The 15,062-nt window shown below is 40.3% G+C and overlaps 1 protein-coding gene across 2 annotated transcripts; it reads left to right on the forward strand.

Moving 5' to 3' along the window:
- Nucleotides 1–71: 71 nt before the first annotated feature.
- Nucleotides 72–12,407, forward strand: LOC119734388 (tudor domain-containing protein 5-like). 2 transcript variants are annotated; one of them, XM_038207883.1, is made up of 22 exons: nt 72–994; nt 1,232–1,560; nt 1,791–1,847; nt 2,065–2,221; nt 2,340–2,494; nt 3,105–3,210; nt 3,517–3,554; nt 4,085–4,272; nt 4,730–4,877; nt 5,712–5,773; nt 6,360–6,426; nt 6,653–6,736; nt 6,994–7,128; nt 7,521–7,722; nt 8,229–8,322; nt 8,996–9,128; nt 10,087–10,166; nt 10,456–10,518; nt 10,634–10,724; nt 11,097–11,200; nt 11,662–11,776; nt 12,159–12,407. In XM_038207883.1, the coding sequence occupies exons 1-21, from the start codon at nt 205–207 to the stop codon at nt 11,774–11,776; spliced, it is 3,198 nt and encodes a 1,065-aa protein (XP_038063811.1). In that variant the 5' UTR covers nt 72–204; the 3' UTR covers nt 12,159–12,407. The 2 variants fall into 2 exon arrangements, with proteins under 2 accessions (XP_038063811.1, XP_038063812.1); XM_038207884.1 differs by lacking the exon at nt 12,159–12,407 and having other exon boundaries at nt 205–994; nt 2,343–2,494; nt 11,662–11,889.
- The last annotated feature ends 2,655 nt before the right edge of the window (nt 12,408–15,062 follow it).

Below are 15,062 nucleotides of genomic sequence, written 5' to 3' on the forward strand. Positions count from 1 at the left end.
TCAGCAATCGTAGTGTTATCGTATCAGCAACTCGTGCACCAGTGAAGCACGTGCATGCGCTATGCAGAATGCACAGCCTAGCGGGTACTACAAATACAGTCGAGTTGTGGTGGTGTGGTGGTTATGATTGGTCCTGTGCGTGCGAGGACGGTGTTGTTGATATAATTTCACCATTTTGTTGACAATTCTGGTAAAAATACCAACATGACAGACCAGGCGAAGGTGAAAGAAACCGTCAAGAAGACCATCAGAGGACTGGTTGTGTCCGCGCCTTTGGGCCTGACGCCTCACGAAGTGGAGCTGGACTATGCGAGTTTCGTGGGTCGTCCGTTGCCGTATCGTCAGCTGGGATACAACACATGCCAAGATTTCTTGCAAGACATCCCTGACACCGTTCGGCCACAGTGGGAGAGGGGACAGCTCATCGTTAGAGTTGTAGGAGGAGGCGATTCAATTCGTCGTATCCAGAGCCTGGTGTCGAGGCAGAAAGTTGACGTGGTCAAATGCCTGAAAAAGAGACGAGGTGCCGCCCGTGCGGGAGCACGAATTCAGCATGTTCAGCGAGATGGGTACTCGTACTCGCCGTGGCGGCCCGGGATGCCCGGGGGCGTAGCGGGACAGACGCGGTCATCCCTACCGGGCATCGCGTTCAACTCTCGGCCCCAACCCAGAGGCCCGCCCGCTGTGACACCCGCGGTCCCGGCCTACGTGCGCAACCAGATCAAAACTCTCTTGATTGCACACCCGAGCGGAGTCCTGAACTCAGAGTTTGACAGGCTTTTTGAAGAGAAATTTGGTCACACGATTTGCTGCACGAAACTTGGTTTCGAGTCCCTTGGGCACATGTGCCAAATGTTGTCGGACTTTGTCAGTCTAGAAAAAGTGACGAGAGGAGAGTTCCGCATATTTGAGAAATCACATTATAAAAACCGATCTCCAGAAGTTAATAACGTAAAGCAAATCCGCCAAGAAAATAACGTCTCATCCATTCCAGGTAGTGAAACAGTTGCTATGGTTACTGACTATTCAAGAATTGATATAGATCTGTCAGACTTTTTTTATTTACCAATACCATGCAGATACAGTGGGGGGAGGGGGGGGGGTGGGGGGGGAGGACAGACTAGAGGGAGTCATAGTTTATTAAAAGATTACTCATCTTTTTCCCACTGGTTTTCTTGCTTTAAATCATCATTTGCTTGGCCAAAACATTGTCATATCTTTTATTTTACAGAAAGTAGAAAGCTACCTCTGGCCACCAACAGTGTTGAGCAGAAGCAGCCAAACAAGTTCCAACAAAATGTGGTTCCCAACGGCCCAATCCACAATCCCACCAAAACTCAAAGAAGTCCTCCGCCACAAAATGCTGGTTTTGCAAACTCAACTATGCAGTCAGAGCGGCAGACCAAACGACAAGCTCCAGACACAAGACCTAAAATTCCAAGCAACTCAAGTGTGTCGCCGCCAGGCAACTCAAACGACATGAATGCCATTGGCAGTGCCGAAGCATGCAAGCTAACATCTGACTTGTTTGAGACAAAGTTCCTTCTAGAAATTCGGCAGGTGTGTAAAGTTTGCTAATTGCAACATTCCTTCCTTGTTATATTTGAATTTCATCCATTAATTTTTTTCTAGGCTGTTTCAGCTTGCTTCAAATTTATGTGATAAGCAAGTTTGCAAAATTGGTTTCTGTGAAACTTTCTTTGACAATAAAACTAATGGCAAATATCAAACTTGGAATGTGCCTTTTCTACCCTGTAGTATCGTAACATTGTTTCGTTTTCTCTGTCTAGGTCCTGGAGCAGCACCCAGAGGGCCTGTGGGCTTCTTACCTACCGGATGAGTACAAGGTACCCGACTCTTTGACTTATTATTGCAAACAGAGAAATTTATTGAACAGCCATTTTTAGACCTTCAAAACCTTGATTTTAATTCAAGATTATGAAATCTGGAATCATTATCTCATGCAAAACACTACTCTCCCCTGGATAGGCCACACATCTTTAATTTTATCAAATTCAAAATTGTTGACCAACTTTTTTTTTGGTCTTCCATTTCTTTCCTAAGAAACTGTATAAGAAGGCCCTGCCCATGATGTCACTAGGTTACTACAGCGTTACAGAACTGATGGCCAACATGCCCGAAGTTGTCGTTATTGAAAGGGAGCAGAAACAAGGCGACTGGAAATTATACGATGTCAGGACTTACAAGCCCAAGACAGTTGGTGAGCTTTTTTTCTCAAAACCAAAGTTTGTTGATTGAACATGGCCGGATTTTTTGGGAAGTTAAAATTTCTACTTTTCAGTTGCCAACTTGTTCATCTCGTCCTTTTTTTTTTTTAACAGAATCAACGAAACCCACCCCGACTCCTCAGAGCTTGAAGACATCCCAACCTGACCCCTCTCATGGCTTTCGAGATTTGAAGGAAAAGGTCCGTCATCTTCTTGAGAAACACACCGAGGGCGTCTTGCTGAAGAACATGGCTTTCTATTACCAGGTAAGCCAACTTTTCCCAGTGGTTCCTTAATCTTGGGGGAAAAGGCAAGAAGTTATGGCACAGTTTTTCACAGAGGTGTCACATGTTGCTAGTGTCACTGTCAGTGAGCTAAAGTTTTGTTAACCTTCCCAAATCCTCTGAAATGCTCTTTGCAAAATGAAGGTTTTGAAGGATTGAGGCTATATGGCAAAAATCTGTGGCTGGTTGCAGAGGATGCACTGTGTCATGCATTGGTCTTAACCCAGACCTTGTGTTGTTTATTCTCAGCCGTGCATAAATTTAGGCCTTCATTTTAGTTAAAATCCTCCGCACTGTTCCAGCATGTCACTGGCTCTGCCTCACCATATTGACAGTGATTGCCGGAGGATTTTGCTGGATTGAGGCAGTGGTCACCCCTCCAAGGACCACTTTCAAGAAATAACAAATGATTTTGGATGATTGAGGTTGCATCCTAACAAAAATGCCAAGGGAGTTTAGGGTTAATGTTATTATTTTTTTTCAGTCCAAGGACGTTACAGCAAACCAGGATGCTTTTGAGGAATCCTTGATTTCATTACCGGAAGGAAGAAACTGATAGTAATAATTATAATATATTGTTTCTTTTTTCCAGAGGGAGTTTGGCGAAACCTTTCCTATTAAAGAACTGGGTTTCAGAGATGTGGAGAGTCTGATCATGATGATGCCTGAGATTGCCAAAGTAGTATACAAAGGATATGGTAAATGAAAAGTATTGAGAATTTAGAGGAATAGTCTTTATTTTATATAGCATGCTTACTATTGTAGAAAATTGCTTGACTGTACCAAGAGTTTGTTCTAAGTGTAAATTTCACAGCAAATTTAATTCTTTAAACATGTCGGAAATATTAAATTTGCTCTTTTATGCGAAATATGAAACAACCAAAAGGGAATAAGAAGAGGTGGTACTGTAGGATTGGTTGAAAATTACATCATTGTGGTAACGTTCATAAACCAGTCACATGTGCACTTTTTGATGTATTATTAATATATTTTTTTTCTTGAAGGTCGTCTAGTAGTTGTGCTCGTGGAAGAAACATCAATGGTGAGTTTGTATTCATGATTTTTATATCACACAAAAATGTGCAATGTAAGACAAACAAGTGTAAAGATGTTGGATTTACAAAATTTGTTTCAATAGCTGTACTTACCGAAGTAAAAGTTCAAGCGATATAAGTATTGTTCCATTGTAAAATTCCTCCCTTCCTGTCGAGTGACAATTAATCCTCCTTTTAATTGATTAGTCACACACAGTCAAACATTCAATCCTGTTGCCCTGCCATGCCTTTTCAGATCATATTTCTTGTAGGCACACTGTGACAGTCAAATTCCATCAACAGACAAAAGCAGGTGACTGGTAGGCACAGCTGGCTTATCAATCTCTGTCAGTCAAAGCATAGCTATATCAGGCTTCATAACAATCACAGCCAGTCAATCCTGCTTTTTGAAGGCAGGGAGCACTCAACTGTTGAAAACAGTCACTTGATTTATTTTGACTGCTGGGCTGGCCTTGTTGAATTTGCCAGCCAGAGAGGGATTATACGAACCTGTTGGATTCCCTCTTTTCCATCTTAGAAACAAAAAGGGTCTTTCCCTGCGGATGCTGTTGCTTGGGGCTTCAGCTATAATTACTGTGAGTATCCACCAGTTAGAGAATACATTGAGGTCTACGTGGCTACAGTCTTCACACCACACAGGATCAGCATTCAACTCAAAGAGAAACGGAGAAACGACGCTCTTGATAATCTCATGGATGATCTAGAGTAAGTGTTGAAATTTCTATATATTTTCCATTTCCCCTCCCCCCATTTAACTGATATATTTGTTTAATTCAATCGCAATTGCAAGTTTAGCATTGATGATGTTACATTTTCAGTACCTCACAAAAGAGATTTCAGAAAGAATGTTGCATCCTGACGACACTCTTTTCACCTTTATCTCTTTGAAGGTCAGTCATTGTAAAAATATTGAAAAGACATGTACCTGAGACTGAGAAGCATTTAATTTATTTGGGAAAACCACTTTTGACACACCAAACGTTTATTTCAATAAATGTTCTTTTTTTTCAAGCATAGCATTGCAGAAACTTTTGCAAATTACAAATTGTAAGTCTCTTAAAAACAAAACTGATGGCTAATTGTCAAAAATGCTTACTTCACATTGTCTTAAATTTCTGCATGTCTGTGAATTTTTTATTTTTTTGTTGTTGGTGTGTTTCAGATCTATCTATGCCTACCCCGAAGGCAACAAATACGAGTTTCCCGAGTCGATGGTAGCCGTAGGACAAGTCTGCTGCGCGTTGTATCTCAGCGACAATAACTGGCACCGCGGTCTCATCACCGGTATCCCAAATGTGGATTTTATAGAGGCAAGTCGTGGTCATCAGTGAATTGACTTCAACTTAAAATTAACTTCAAGACGTTGGTTTCTTTTGCAAAGGTCAGTTGACCTTCAATCCTACCTACCGATGACCGCTGTCACTAAAGTTGAAAGAAACGTGAGCTTTGAAAAGCATTGTGGATGGGTAACTGCTGTGGTCAACACACATACATTCCATACACATGGGTTGCAGGCATACTTAAAGCTATAGTCCATCATTTGTAATTAGTGCATTTTGTTCGTTTGAAGCAACAAAAGTGTTCAAAATCTAATGAAGGATACTGAGCAACTAACCTGATGAAGTTTCAGCTAAGCTTCAGCTGTACATTCCGAGAAAAGCAGCATTCTAAGATCTCAATTTCAAATCAAAAGTTACTGAATCATCTTTTGAATTGTTTTGAATTGCAGCTACACGCGGCGTCGCGCACTGATCCGACGAATTATAACAACCGCGCGCGCGTGTGCGTCGTTCCAATACTTGTGCGCGCTGCGCTGAATAACAAAACGAACTACTAATTTAAATTTTCCTACGGTGCTTCTTAAGAATCACCGTTGGAAATGCCTTCTTTCGTTGATTACTTCAAAATGACAGCTTCCCAGAGAGAATAATTTCACAGGGAGTTTAGTTCCCTTACTATCTTTCAACCAAGTTTGTTTTTCAACAGTAATTACGCCAGTTACTTTTCGGATAGCTGCAAATGATGGACTATAGCTTTAAGGTTTAACCCAAGAGCTCAAAGAAATAAGAAGTTCTTGGGACAAATGGGACGAGTGTACAGTCATTTTTAATTACAGCCTTACCACTTTGCTTACTCCCATGCAGGTATTGTACGTAGACTATGGAACTGTGGCAAACGTAACCAGATCTTCACTCAGACTGCTCAAGTAAGTTTGGTTTTCTCTGTTTTAAAGAGGTTGTGGAATGCTCGAAGACATTTCTGTCATTTTTCGGGTATATGTAGCCTAAGGTGTGATGAAATAAAAACGACTATTGTTTCTGTCATAAAATGAGTACAAAGGGTACTTTTGAGAGCTGTTTTTCAAGTCCTGTCATGCCTGTTTCGACCCGAACGTGCAATTTGTGTAAAAGTCGTCGTTGCGGGCAGCAAACAAAACACAGTAAATCGTGACGTAATAAACAGGACTCCCAATCCAGAGTAGCATAAACGAGTCCTGTTTATTACGTCACGATTTACTGTGTTTTGTTTGCTGCCCGCAACGACGACTTTTACACAAATGGCACGTTCGGGTCGAAACAGGACCTGAAAAAATAGCTCTCAAAGTACCCTTTGTACTCATTTCATGACAGAAACAATAGTCGTTCTTATTTCATCACACCTTAGGCTACATATACCCAAAAAATGACGGAAATGTCTTCGAGCATTCCACAACCTCTTTAATTAAATTGTAACCAGACAAGTGCATGTATTTGTCAATTGAGTGATTCGGCTGTGTGGTTTGTCATCCGCAGGTCCTGTTTTCTTAGACTACCCATCCAAGCCTACAATGGACGACTGGCATACATCGCGCCAGTGGAGGTAACAAGAACTGATTTTGCCCCTCCCCTCCTCCCTCTTTGCAACTTCGTTGTTATTTGTTTACAGTTGTATTTTATGACCCAAATCAATAAATCCCGTTCATTTTTGTCAGAAAAGTTTCGGGACGGGATGGCTGACTCAAAATTTGTCGTAAAAAGTGTTGTCGCCTAACTCACTTGATAATATTCTTAGAAGGTTGATTGGAATTATCATAATTGATTGGCAGGACAAGTGGACAAAGGAGTCTCGAGATCTGCTTCTGTCTTTGACGGCAGGGAAGCCACTGATTGCGATGATTACAGAAATACAGGTAGCTGGATCATTCACTGATTTGAAAGTTAATTGACCTATCGCCGTTTGCAAGTTAGCCACGCCCTTAGACATACCTATAGAATTTTGTATGTAAAGTTTTGTTTGTCTCAGATTTTGTGCATTCGCGTCCATTTGTATATCATGTTATTGGACAATATTTCACAAGCTGTGTTGACGCGTGTGTACACAAATTGAATTTATTAAAGTGAATTTATTCCATCATCATCAATAAATGTCTTAATTTGCCTCGTATAGAATGACCAGTTGTATCTGTTGCTAAGCGACACAAGCACGGAGGAGGATGTCCACATCAACGATGCCTTGGTGGAGGCGGGTCTGGCAAGATTTGCTCGCCCAGAGGGAGAACTTAATGAATCCCTCCCTCCCCTGGTAAAGATAAGACCCCGCCCCCATCCCTCTCCTTATCTCGCCCCACCCCTGTATTCTGCCACTCCATTGAGTTTTCTCATCAAATTTCTATTTTGTCCTTTTATTATTGAAATGTTGTTTCACAATCTTCTGCAAAACATGATTTGTTGCCTCTACTCTTTTTTTTTGATGACTTGCATTTATTTCATTTAACTGGGGGGGGGGGGGGATTCTGTGGAAACACATTATACAGTTTCGAAAATGCACCTGGACCTGCACATTGGTTTTGTCAAAATCTGGTCACAATCCAAATTGTACTGTTTTGAATCTGAATACAGAAAGAAGCAATTAAGTTTTATCTTTTTTTTCGGGTTTTTTTATTTTTATTATTTTTTTGATTTTATTTTGGCTAGTTGACGGAGGATGAGATGCCAGAACCTGATATGGATCTCTTGACATTGAACGATGTGGTCGCCACGGAAACTGATGCTGACACACAACAACAGGATGCTGATACACAACACCATGATGCTGACACACAATACCAGGATGCTAACAGACAACACCAGGATGCTGAGAGACAACTCCAGGAGGAGGTTCCTAGTGCCCCAGAAGGTATTCCAAAGTTACATTTTTTGAGAGAAGTAGGTGTGTTTTAGACTTTTTATAATCTCTACTGAGTAGAATGTTGCAACCTGACGCCACTTTTTTCTTCACATATCATCCCAATGAAGGTCAGTCACTGCAAAAATGTTGGAAAAAAAACAGGAATCTGGGACTGAGAAACATTTGCTTTTCTTGACTCTCCATAGACTTTGTACACAATTGCGGAAGTGGCATCAGGTTGCAACATTCTTTCCCTCTACAGTTATTTTCGTAGATAAATTTGAGTATTTGTCAACGACTTTCAGATTTTCAGATTTTACATGTTTCAGGACAGTTTTTACCTGTAAGTACAAATTGTGGCTTTGATTTCCTCAATTTTAAATGTTCTAGATACCATGGCTCATTTATTTTGTTAAGGTTCCTTTGTATTTTTCCTAGGTGTCTTTTTAGGTGGACTGCTTTAGTAAGCAAGCCTTTCAAAATTCATTTGCAAAGTTGATTTTTTTACTTTTTAGAAGAGGCAGAGGCAGACCTGCCAAGTGAAGAGAGTGGTTCATCAAGTATGCCTCATTTGGAGACGTCAGACGATGTACCCTGGCTCATCAAACGGTGAGTTAGCTGTCGTAGAACAGCATGGTAGTGTAAAAAGCTCATTTTGAAATTGAAAGCTCCTCTGAATTTGTGCTTATTTTGAATTTTAAAGAGGTTGTGGAATGCTCGAAGACATTTCCGTCATTTTGGGGTATATGTAGCCTAAGGTGTGATGAAATGAAAACGACTATTGTTTCTGTCATGAAATGAGTACAAAGGGTACTTTTGAGAGCTATATTTCAGGTCCTGTTTCGACCCGAACGTGCAATTTGTGTAAAAGTCGTCGTTGCGGGCAGCAAACAAAACACAGTAAATCGTGACGTAATAAACAGGACTCGTTTATGCTACTCTGCATCGGGAGTCCTGTTTATTACGTCACGATTTACTGTGTTTTGTTTGCTGCTCGTAACGACGACTTTTACACAAATTGCACGTTCGGGTCGAAACGAGCATGACAGGACTTGAAAAACAGCTCTCAAAAGTACCTTTTGTACTCATTTTATGACAGAAACAATAGTCGTTTTTATTTCATCACACCTTAGGCTACATATACCTGAAAAATGACGGAAATGTCTTCGAGCATTCCACAACCTCTTTAAGTTATTTCAGCCACTGTGGATAGTTTGCAGTCATGAAGTATATTGGTTCGGATTCCTTGTGTCTTGTACCCATCTCCTCTGTACATCCCCAGCATTGACTTTGACGACGGGAACCAGGCACATCTGATCAATCATGACAACGAGGCGTGCTTGTGTGTTGCCGAGGTGGCGTTCTTGATGTGCGGAAGGGACGAGTCTGAACCGGAGGAAATTCTTATTCAGCAAGTAAATATAAACAATCCACAAATTCTGCGCTATACAGGGTGGTCAAAAAAAAGGACCCTCATATTTTCACTACCCTGAGACTCAAACTACATTGACCAATGCAAGGAGAATATTTTTAGAATGAAACTAAGATCGCCCGATTCGGTCCAGTATTTTTTGTTCTAGAGCCTATTTTGTGAAGCAAGGAGGGGGTTATTTTTTTCCCGATGAATTACTCAACCTCGCCCGGGAATTTGACTTACATTGTAATTGATAGAGGATTGTTACCTAATAATACCCACATGAAAGCAGTATCCTTCCCATAAAAAATCTGCAGTAACAATGGAAGTATCTGTATACAAAGTGACTATAGTAGAACTTCCAACCCAGAATAGAATTGAAAGCATTTTCACCTTTTAAAGCTACAGTCCATCATTTGCAGTTATCCAAATATAACTGGCGTAATTATTGTTGAACAACATACTTGATTGAAAGATAGTAAGGAGACTAAACTCCCTGTGAAATTATTCTTTCTGGCATGCTGTCATTTTGAAGAAATCAGTGAATCAGAAGCCTTTCCAACGATGTGTCTAAAGACGCATCGTTGGAAAATTCCGTTAGTAGTTAGTTGTTTTTTTATTTGGCGAAGCACGTGCAAGCGTTGACACGACGCACACACGCACGTGGTTGCTATCATTCGTCGGATCGGTGCGCAACATCTTGCAGCTGCAATCGGCTCATTGAGAAAGTGTCTCGGACGCTGAACTTGGGCCAAATTCAAAACATGATTCAGCAACTTTTGATTTGAAATTGAGATCCAAGAATGTTGTTTTTCTCGAAATACTGAAGCTGAGCTGAAACTTTATCAGGTTAGTTGTTCAGCACCCTTCTTTAGATTATGAGCATGTTTGTTGCTGCAAATGAACAAAATGCACAAATTACAAATGATGGACTCTACCTTTAATGTTTGTGTCTACAGGTCAGTATGCTGGGTGTTGAAATACCTTTGTTGACGGCCATTGAAAAGGAAAGTCCGCGGCTCTTTGAAGAAATGCGAAGGTAAAGGCTTTTTCTTGAGCCCTCCTCTGTGTTTGCCGTTCTTTAAATATTGTTTTAATAAAGTTTCCCATTCTGCCTTTGCATTTGATTAGTGGCTGTTCTGTTGACATTTATTCATCATTTTACTGCTCTTCCTCTAACTCCCTCCCAGTACTGCAAATCAGGCTGTTCCACCCATTACTATTCCTCCCTGTGCGTTGAGTCCAAAACCTTCAAGTCCAAAACCTTCCTCATTACTTATCCTCCTGTGAATACAATGTAGCTGTTTGTGTCATTTTTTTTGGGACAGATGTGAGTTGCTGGATAGGTCGGAAGAAAGTCCAGATCTCGTTGCCATGATTCCGTTCACAGAGTAAGTCCGAAAAAAAAATAGACTTGTTTTCTCGAGAATGATTAAGAAAATTTGTCGTGGTTTCTGTGCTTTTCCGAGTGGTCCTAATTGTTTTTCTTTCATTTCTGTGTGCCAGTGCTTTGTTGCTGCTTAGTGCATGTGACAAAGTTAGCATGGAGGTTGTACAACAACTTCAAGAAAAGGCAGAGATGCTTGGAGTCTTTGGAGTAAGTCTCTTGATGCTTTGTCTTCGGCAAGCCATTACACAGTAGCTCTAAAGATCTTGAAAGGCATTTCAGCTATCATTTTTTTGCCGGTCCAAGAGGGACAGTCTGGTGTCCTTGTCGCACTGACTGACTGACTAACTGACTGTCACGTGTGACTTAGACTGGTTATTGACTTGTGAAGAAAGCTGGGCAGTGCTGTTGTATAGGAGCACTCTGTAATCCCAATGAATGGGCTAAATGTGGCCCATCGTGATAGTCCATAGAATAGAATGGAACAGAATTTAGAGTGCTCTTGGGCTAGCTTTGCCTTGTCTTGTTATAATAGTGTCTGCTGTTTGAGAGTTAAGGTTGTGCCTTTGATTTTGTTTTCAGGACATGTTTGGTTATGATATTGGCGATACTGCCGGGGATGACCTGGACTTGATGCTAGATCCAGAAGAGTTGAAGACAATTTTGGAGGCCTTGCAGTTTAGAAGGTTCGTGTATGCAGAGCAGCATTTGTGAATTTATAGAAATTCAACTGAGTTTTGTGACCGAACAGTTGTTGTGTCTATACTGTCTTGTAGGAGCGTATAATATTGGGTTGGGGCCTAGGTAATGGATTTTGGTAACGTTCCTTTAAAAACAGGAATGGTCAGCATTATTGTCCATCTTGGTTTCCATGGCAACCACTACTAACCACATGCAATGGATTTGATGCAACAACAGAAACTTCCGCTCTTAACCGATATTTTCTGGTGTACTTTGCAAGGAATTCCTAATAATTTACTGATAATAATAATAACTGTATTTACTGATGGCAGCCATGTCACCTCTAGGACAATTTTCAGTGGGCCATCGTAAAAAACATGGGACATATTAAAAACACGAGATATAAAATTATAGTTATTTGCCAAGGATTAGTAATTGCAATTAATCCTTTGGGCTTCTCCCACAGGAAACGCATCCTGGACGCCATGATGAAAAACACCGACGCAAACTACGTGGACGAGCTTTCGTACATCGAGGCAAAAATGGAAGAAATCTCCAGAAGACATCGTGAGGCATCGTGAATAAGCCATTTGCGAGTTAAATTTGCATAAAATCTGGAACGCTGACTTAATCCAATGCTTTGCACGTGTTTACTTTGCATTCTCCCGACCAAAGAGACTGTTACTATATCACGTGATTCGGGGCAAGCCTTATGCTAGCAACCCCCAGCTCCGGCATGGTCTGGTTTCTTTGTGCCATTCTCACCCATTGTGAACAATGTATTGGTACTGAGCGTCTCTTACGTCACTATGCAAGAGCTTGCCCCGAATCATGTGATTAGCAACAGTGTCTTTGGTCTGGAGAATTCACAGTTAAAATGTGCCAAGCATTCTGAGCAAGTCAGTGTACCAGACGTTTTTCAAATTTTAATCCCAAAGGGTATAGGTCACTCGCAAATGGCTTATTAAGAGGCCTCTTCACCATCACCTTGTAAAAACTAGATAAGGCAGTGCAGTAAGTTCCAGAGCCCAACTCACAGTTTTGGAGTTTTGAACGTGTCAACGAGAACATCATTTTCTTTTTAAAATGGTTTCATGCTAAATTTTGCAATATTTTAGTATAATACCTGTTTAAACTAACTTTCTGGAAAATTTGTCAGTGGTAAAAACTACCTTTAAAGACCAGTCGCATTAATGTGGGAAACATTGACTAATTTTGTCAGTGGTAAAAATTTGGAACAATTTACAACATTTAAATTAAATGAGGGGAGTTTAAGCCGTAAAAAAAAGTTGAAAAGCTGAAAAATCATTCCTCAATATCGAAAATTTTGATATTTCAATATGATAAAAAAAATGCTATCGGCGATATTGATACCAAACAAATATCAAATAATTGAGTAATATCAGTATATTAACGGTGCTTATATTGGACGCTTCTTTTGTCGTTGAATTCTCAAGCTTCACAACATTTTAGTAATTCTGCAAAAGAGAAGATCTTTGTAAAAACTCTGCCTATGTCCTGTTTTAGATCATCGAAACCAGACGCATCTTCAGACAATAAGGATAAATTCACGGGCGAATTGTTAATCAAAATATTTGAAATGCATTCACTATGCGCATGTAGAAGTATGGCATAGAACAGTTGTTTGATTGTAGAGCCATACCTTGATATCATCAAAATGGGCTTGTAGCAGATGCTCCCAACGGATTTTGTTTTCCTTCTGGTTTTTAGCAGAGCTTTTTACCTATATTTTTTTACGGCTGAAACTCCCTTTATTTAAGTTATTTAATGTTATAGATTGTTTCAAATACATGTGTATACAATCTTCAAAATTTGTCAAGGTTGCCGACGAATCATTTATAGGGCGCCCCCTTTGCCGAGCGATGTAGGCATGCATGCATATTTATGTAGTCTGAGTATCAGCCATTCACGTGTGCAGAGAGCACACGAACGAGCGTCTTATATATCCTAGCATGAAAATTTTTTATGCGACTCCACGCGCCAGCCAATCGGAGTTGACTTTTAGTCAACATTTCATTATTGATCAAAAATGTGGACTAAGCTGTTGATTGGTCTATTTGGCTACAATGTTTTTGTAATACAACAAGGGGTTATGGAAGACCCGATATAACGCACCCCCTGAATAGTCAGAATCTGGAGGTCAAGACACAGTCTTGTTTTGCATAATTAATTGCCCAATCTGCTCGCATATCATAGACCCTTGCTGTGCCAGGGGATATAGACTATTTAAAAACAATAATTTGATCATTTGAACATAACCATTTGATAGATTTTCGTTCTCACACTGCCAGCAGCTAATTTGTTGCATTTCCAGCCCTGCCAGCATATTATAATACAAAAGCCTTTACTTACGAGCATACTCATGGCAAAATCCTTCACACCTGTCACTATGAATAGATGTGATGCCATCAAGCTAAATGAGTCGTTTGTCGGGAATTTTTATTTGGATAACACCGGAGTCTTGTATAGCGCACGTATCTACCAACAATTAGGTACTCAAGGCGCTGGAAATTATGTCTATTAATAAAGACAGGTAAATGAAGTTTATGAGAAATATGAGACCCATTATGTAGCACTTTGTAATAGTTTACAAGGTGCTGCGGCGTGCATATTGCAGCCACTGCCAGAAACAATGGGCGACCCCTTCTCTTAGCCATAAGTGTTACTGGGTTCTTTAACATGCATTACACAACACACGGGACCTACGGCTTTAGGTCCCATCCGAAGGACGAAGCACTTATGGTAAAGTGCTTTGCTCAAGAGCACAAGCACCATGTTCCCACGGTCAGGATTCAAACCCATGTACCACGGCACACTAGTCGAACACCGTAACCATTGGACCACAGCACCCCTTGTATCTCCATTTGGAGATACAGGCCAAAATAGGGCCTCTTCATCACATCACTTCATCACATCTCTTGTTGTTCCGACTTGCATAATTTTGTAACTAAAGATGATATCAGCACGCAGTTTTCACAGCAGTAATGCTGAGATTGTGCTCTTTTCAAATCTGTGATCAAAACATTTTGACCAGGGTCGACAAACGACTCATGTAGCTTGATCGCATCACATATTTGTAGTCGGCAGTATTTGTAGTCCGTATATTAATGTGACTGATGTTTAATCAGAATCAGTATTAACCAAGAAAGAGTACTTTGTAAATAGTCTTAAAAAAAGTTTATTTGATAAACCCAAAGTTGCCATAAGTTGAAATATGCAAAACGCGGCCGTAAGCATATTCATTTTCTTATCATAAAGTAGATTATTTTTTTATATTAGATTCCTAAAAAAAAAAATTAACGATTCTTTGCATTTCCTTGCGATAATCAAAAAAATGGCACATCCGCCTTATGACTGTAAAGGGAATATACAACATTTGCTTTTGCTGTAAATTTCAGAAATGGATGGATTTGGGAGGTTGTTATGTTGATGCCGGAAAAACCAAGAAAAACAATCATGTTCTGGTAGTCGGGTTCCCTGACCCCACTTCAGAGGAAACGGAGCAATTTATGGACGTCAGGGAATTGTAAGGTCAGGGAACCAGTCTAGCTTGTACCTGTCCATATGATGAATTGGGATCAGTATTTGAAAAAGCCAGTTTTTTCCAACGCTGGTCGGCTGACCAGTGTTGGAAATTAATACAAAAATACCACTTTTCTTGAAAATGTCAGCACACCAGATTCCATGATTTTACAGGATGCTTAGACTGTCGTTCACTAACGGTCAAGTGAGGTATTTCGTGATAATTTGGTAGTTTTGTTTTGATGTTTACAAATGTTGTATATTCCCTTTAAAACTAAATTGCACAAAGTTTAATTTTAATTATTGATTTCTCTTTTTTAAGGT

The sequence above is a fragment of the Patiria miniata genome, unplaced genomic scaffold, assembly GCF_015706575.1.
Source record: "Patiria miniata isolate m_02_andy unplaced genomic scaffold, ASM1570657v1 HiC_scaffold_27, whole genome shotgun sequence".
NCBI lineage: Eukaryota > Metazoa > Echinodermata > Asteroidea > Valvatida > Asterinidae > Patiria > Patiria miniata.

What these genes read in the sequence shown, in the direction of transcription:
- LOC119734388 (XM_038207883.1), top strand. Translation starts at nt 205, where the DNA reads ATGACAGACCAGGCGAAGGTGAAAGAAACCGTCAAGAAGACCATCAGA. An exon ending in GGTTCCTAGTGCCCCAGAAG is followed by an intron (nt 7,723 to 8,228) that starts GTATTCCAAAGT and finishes TTTACTTTTTAG; the next exon opens with AAGAGGCAGAGGCAGACCTG. An exon ending in AGATGCTTGGAGTCTTTGGA is followed by an intron (nt 10,725 to 11,096) that starts GTAAGTCTCTTG and finishes TTTTGTTTTCAG; the next exon opens with GACATGTTTGGTTATGATAT.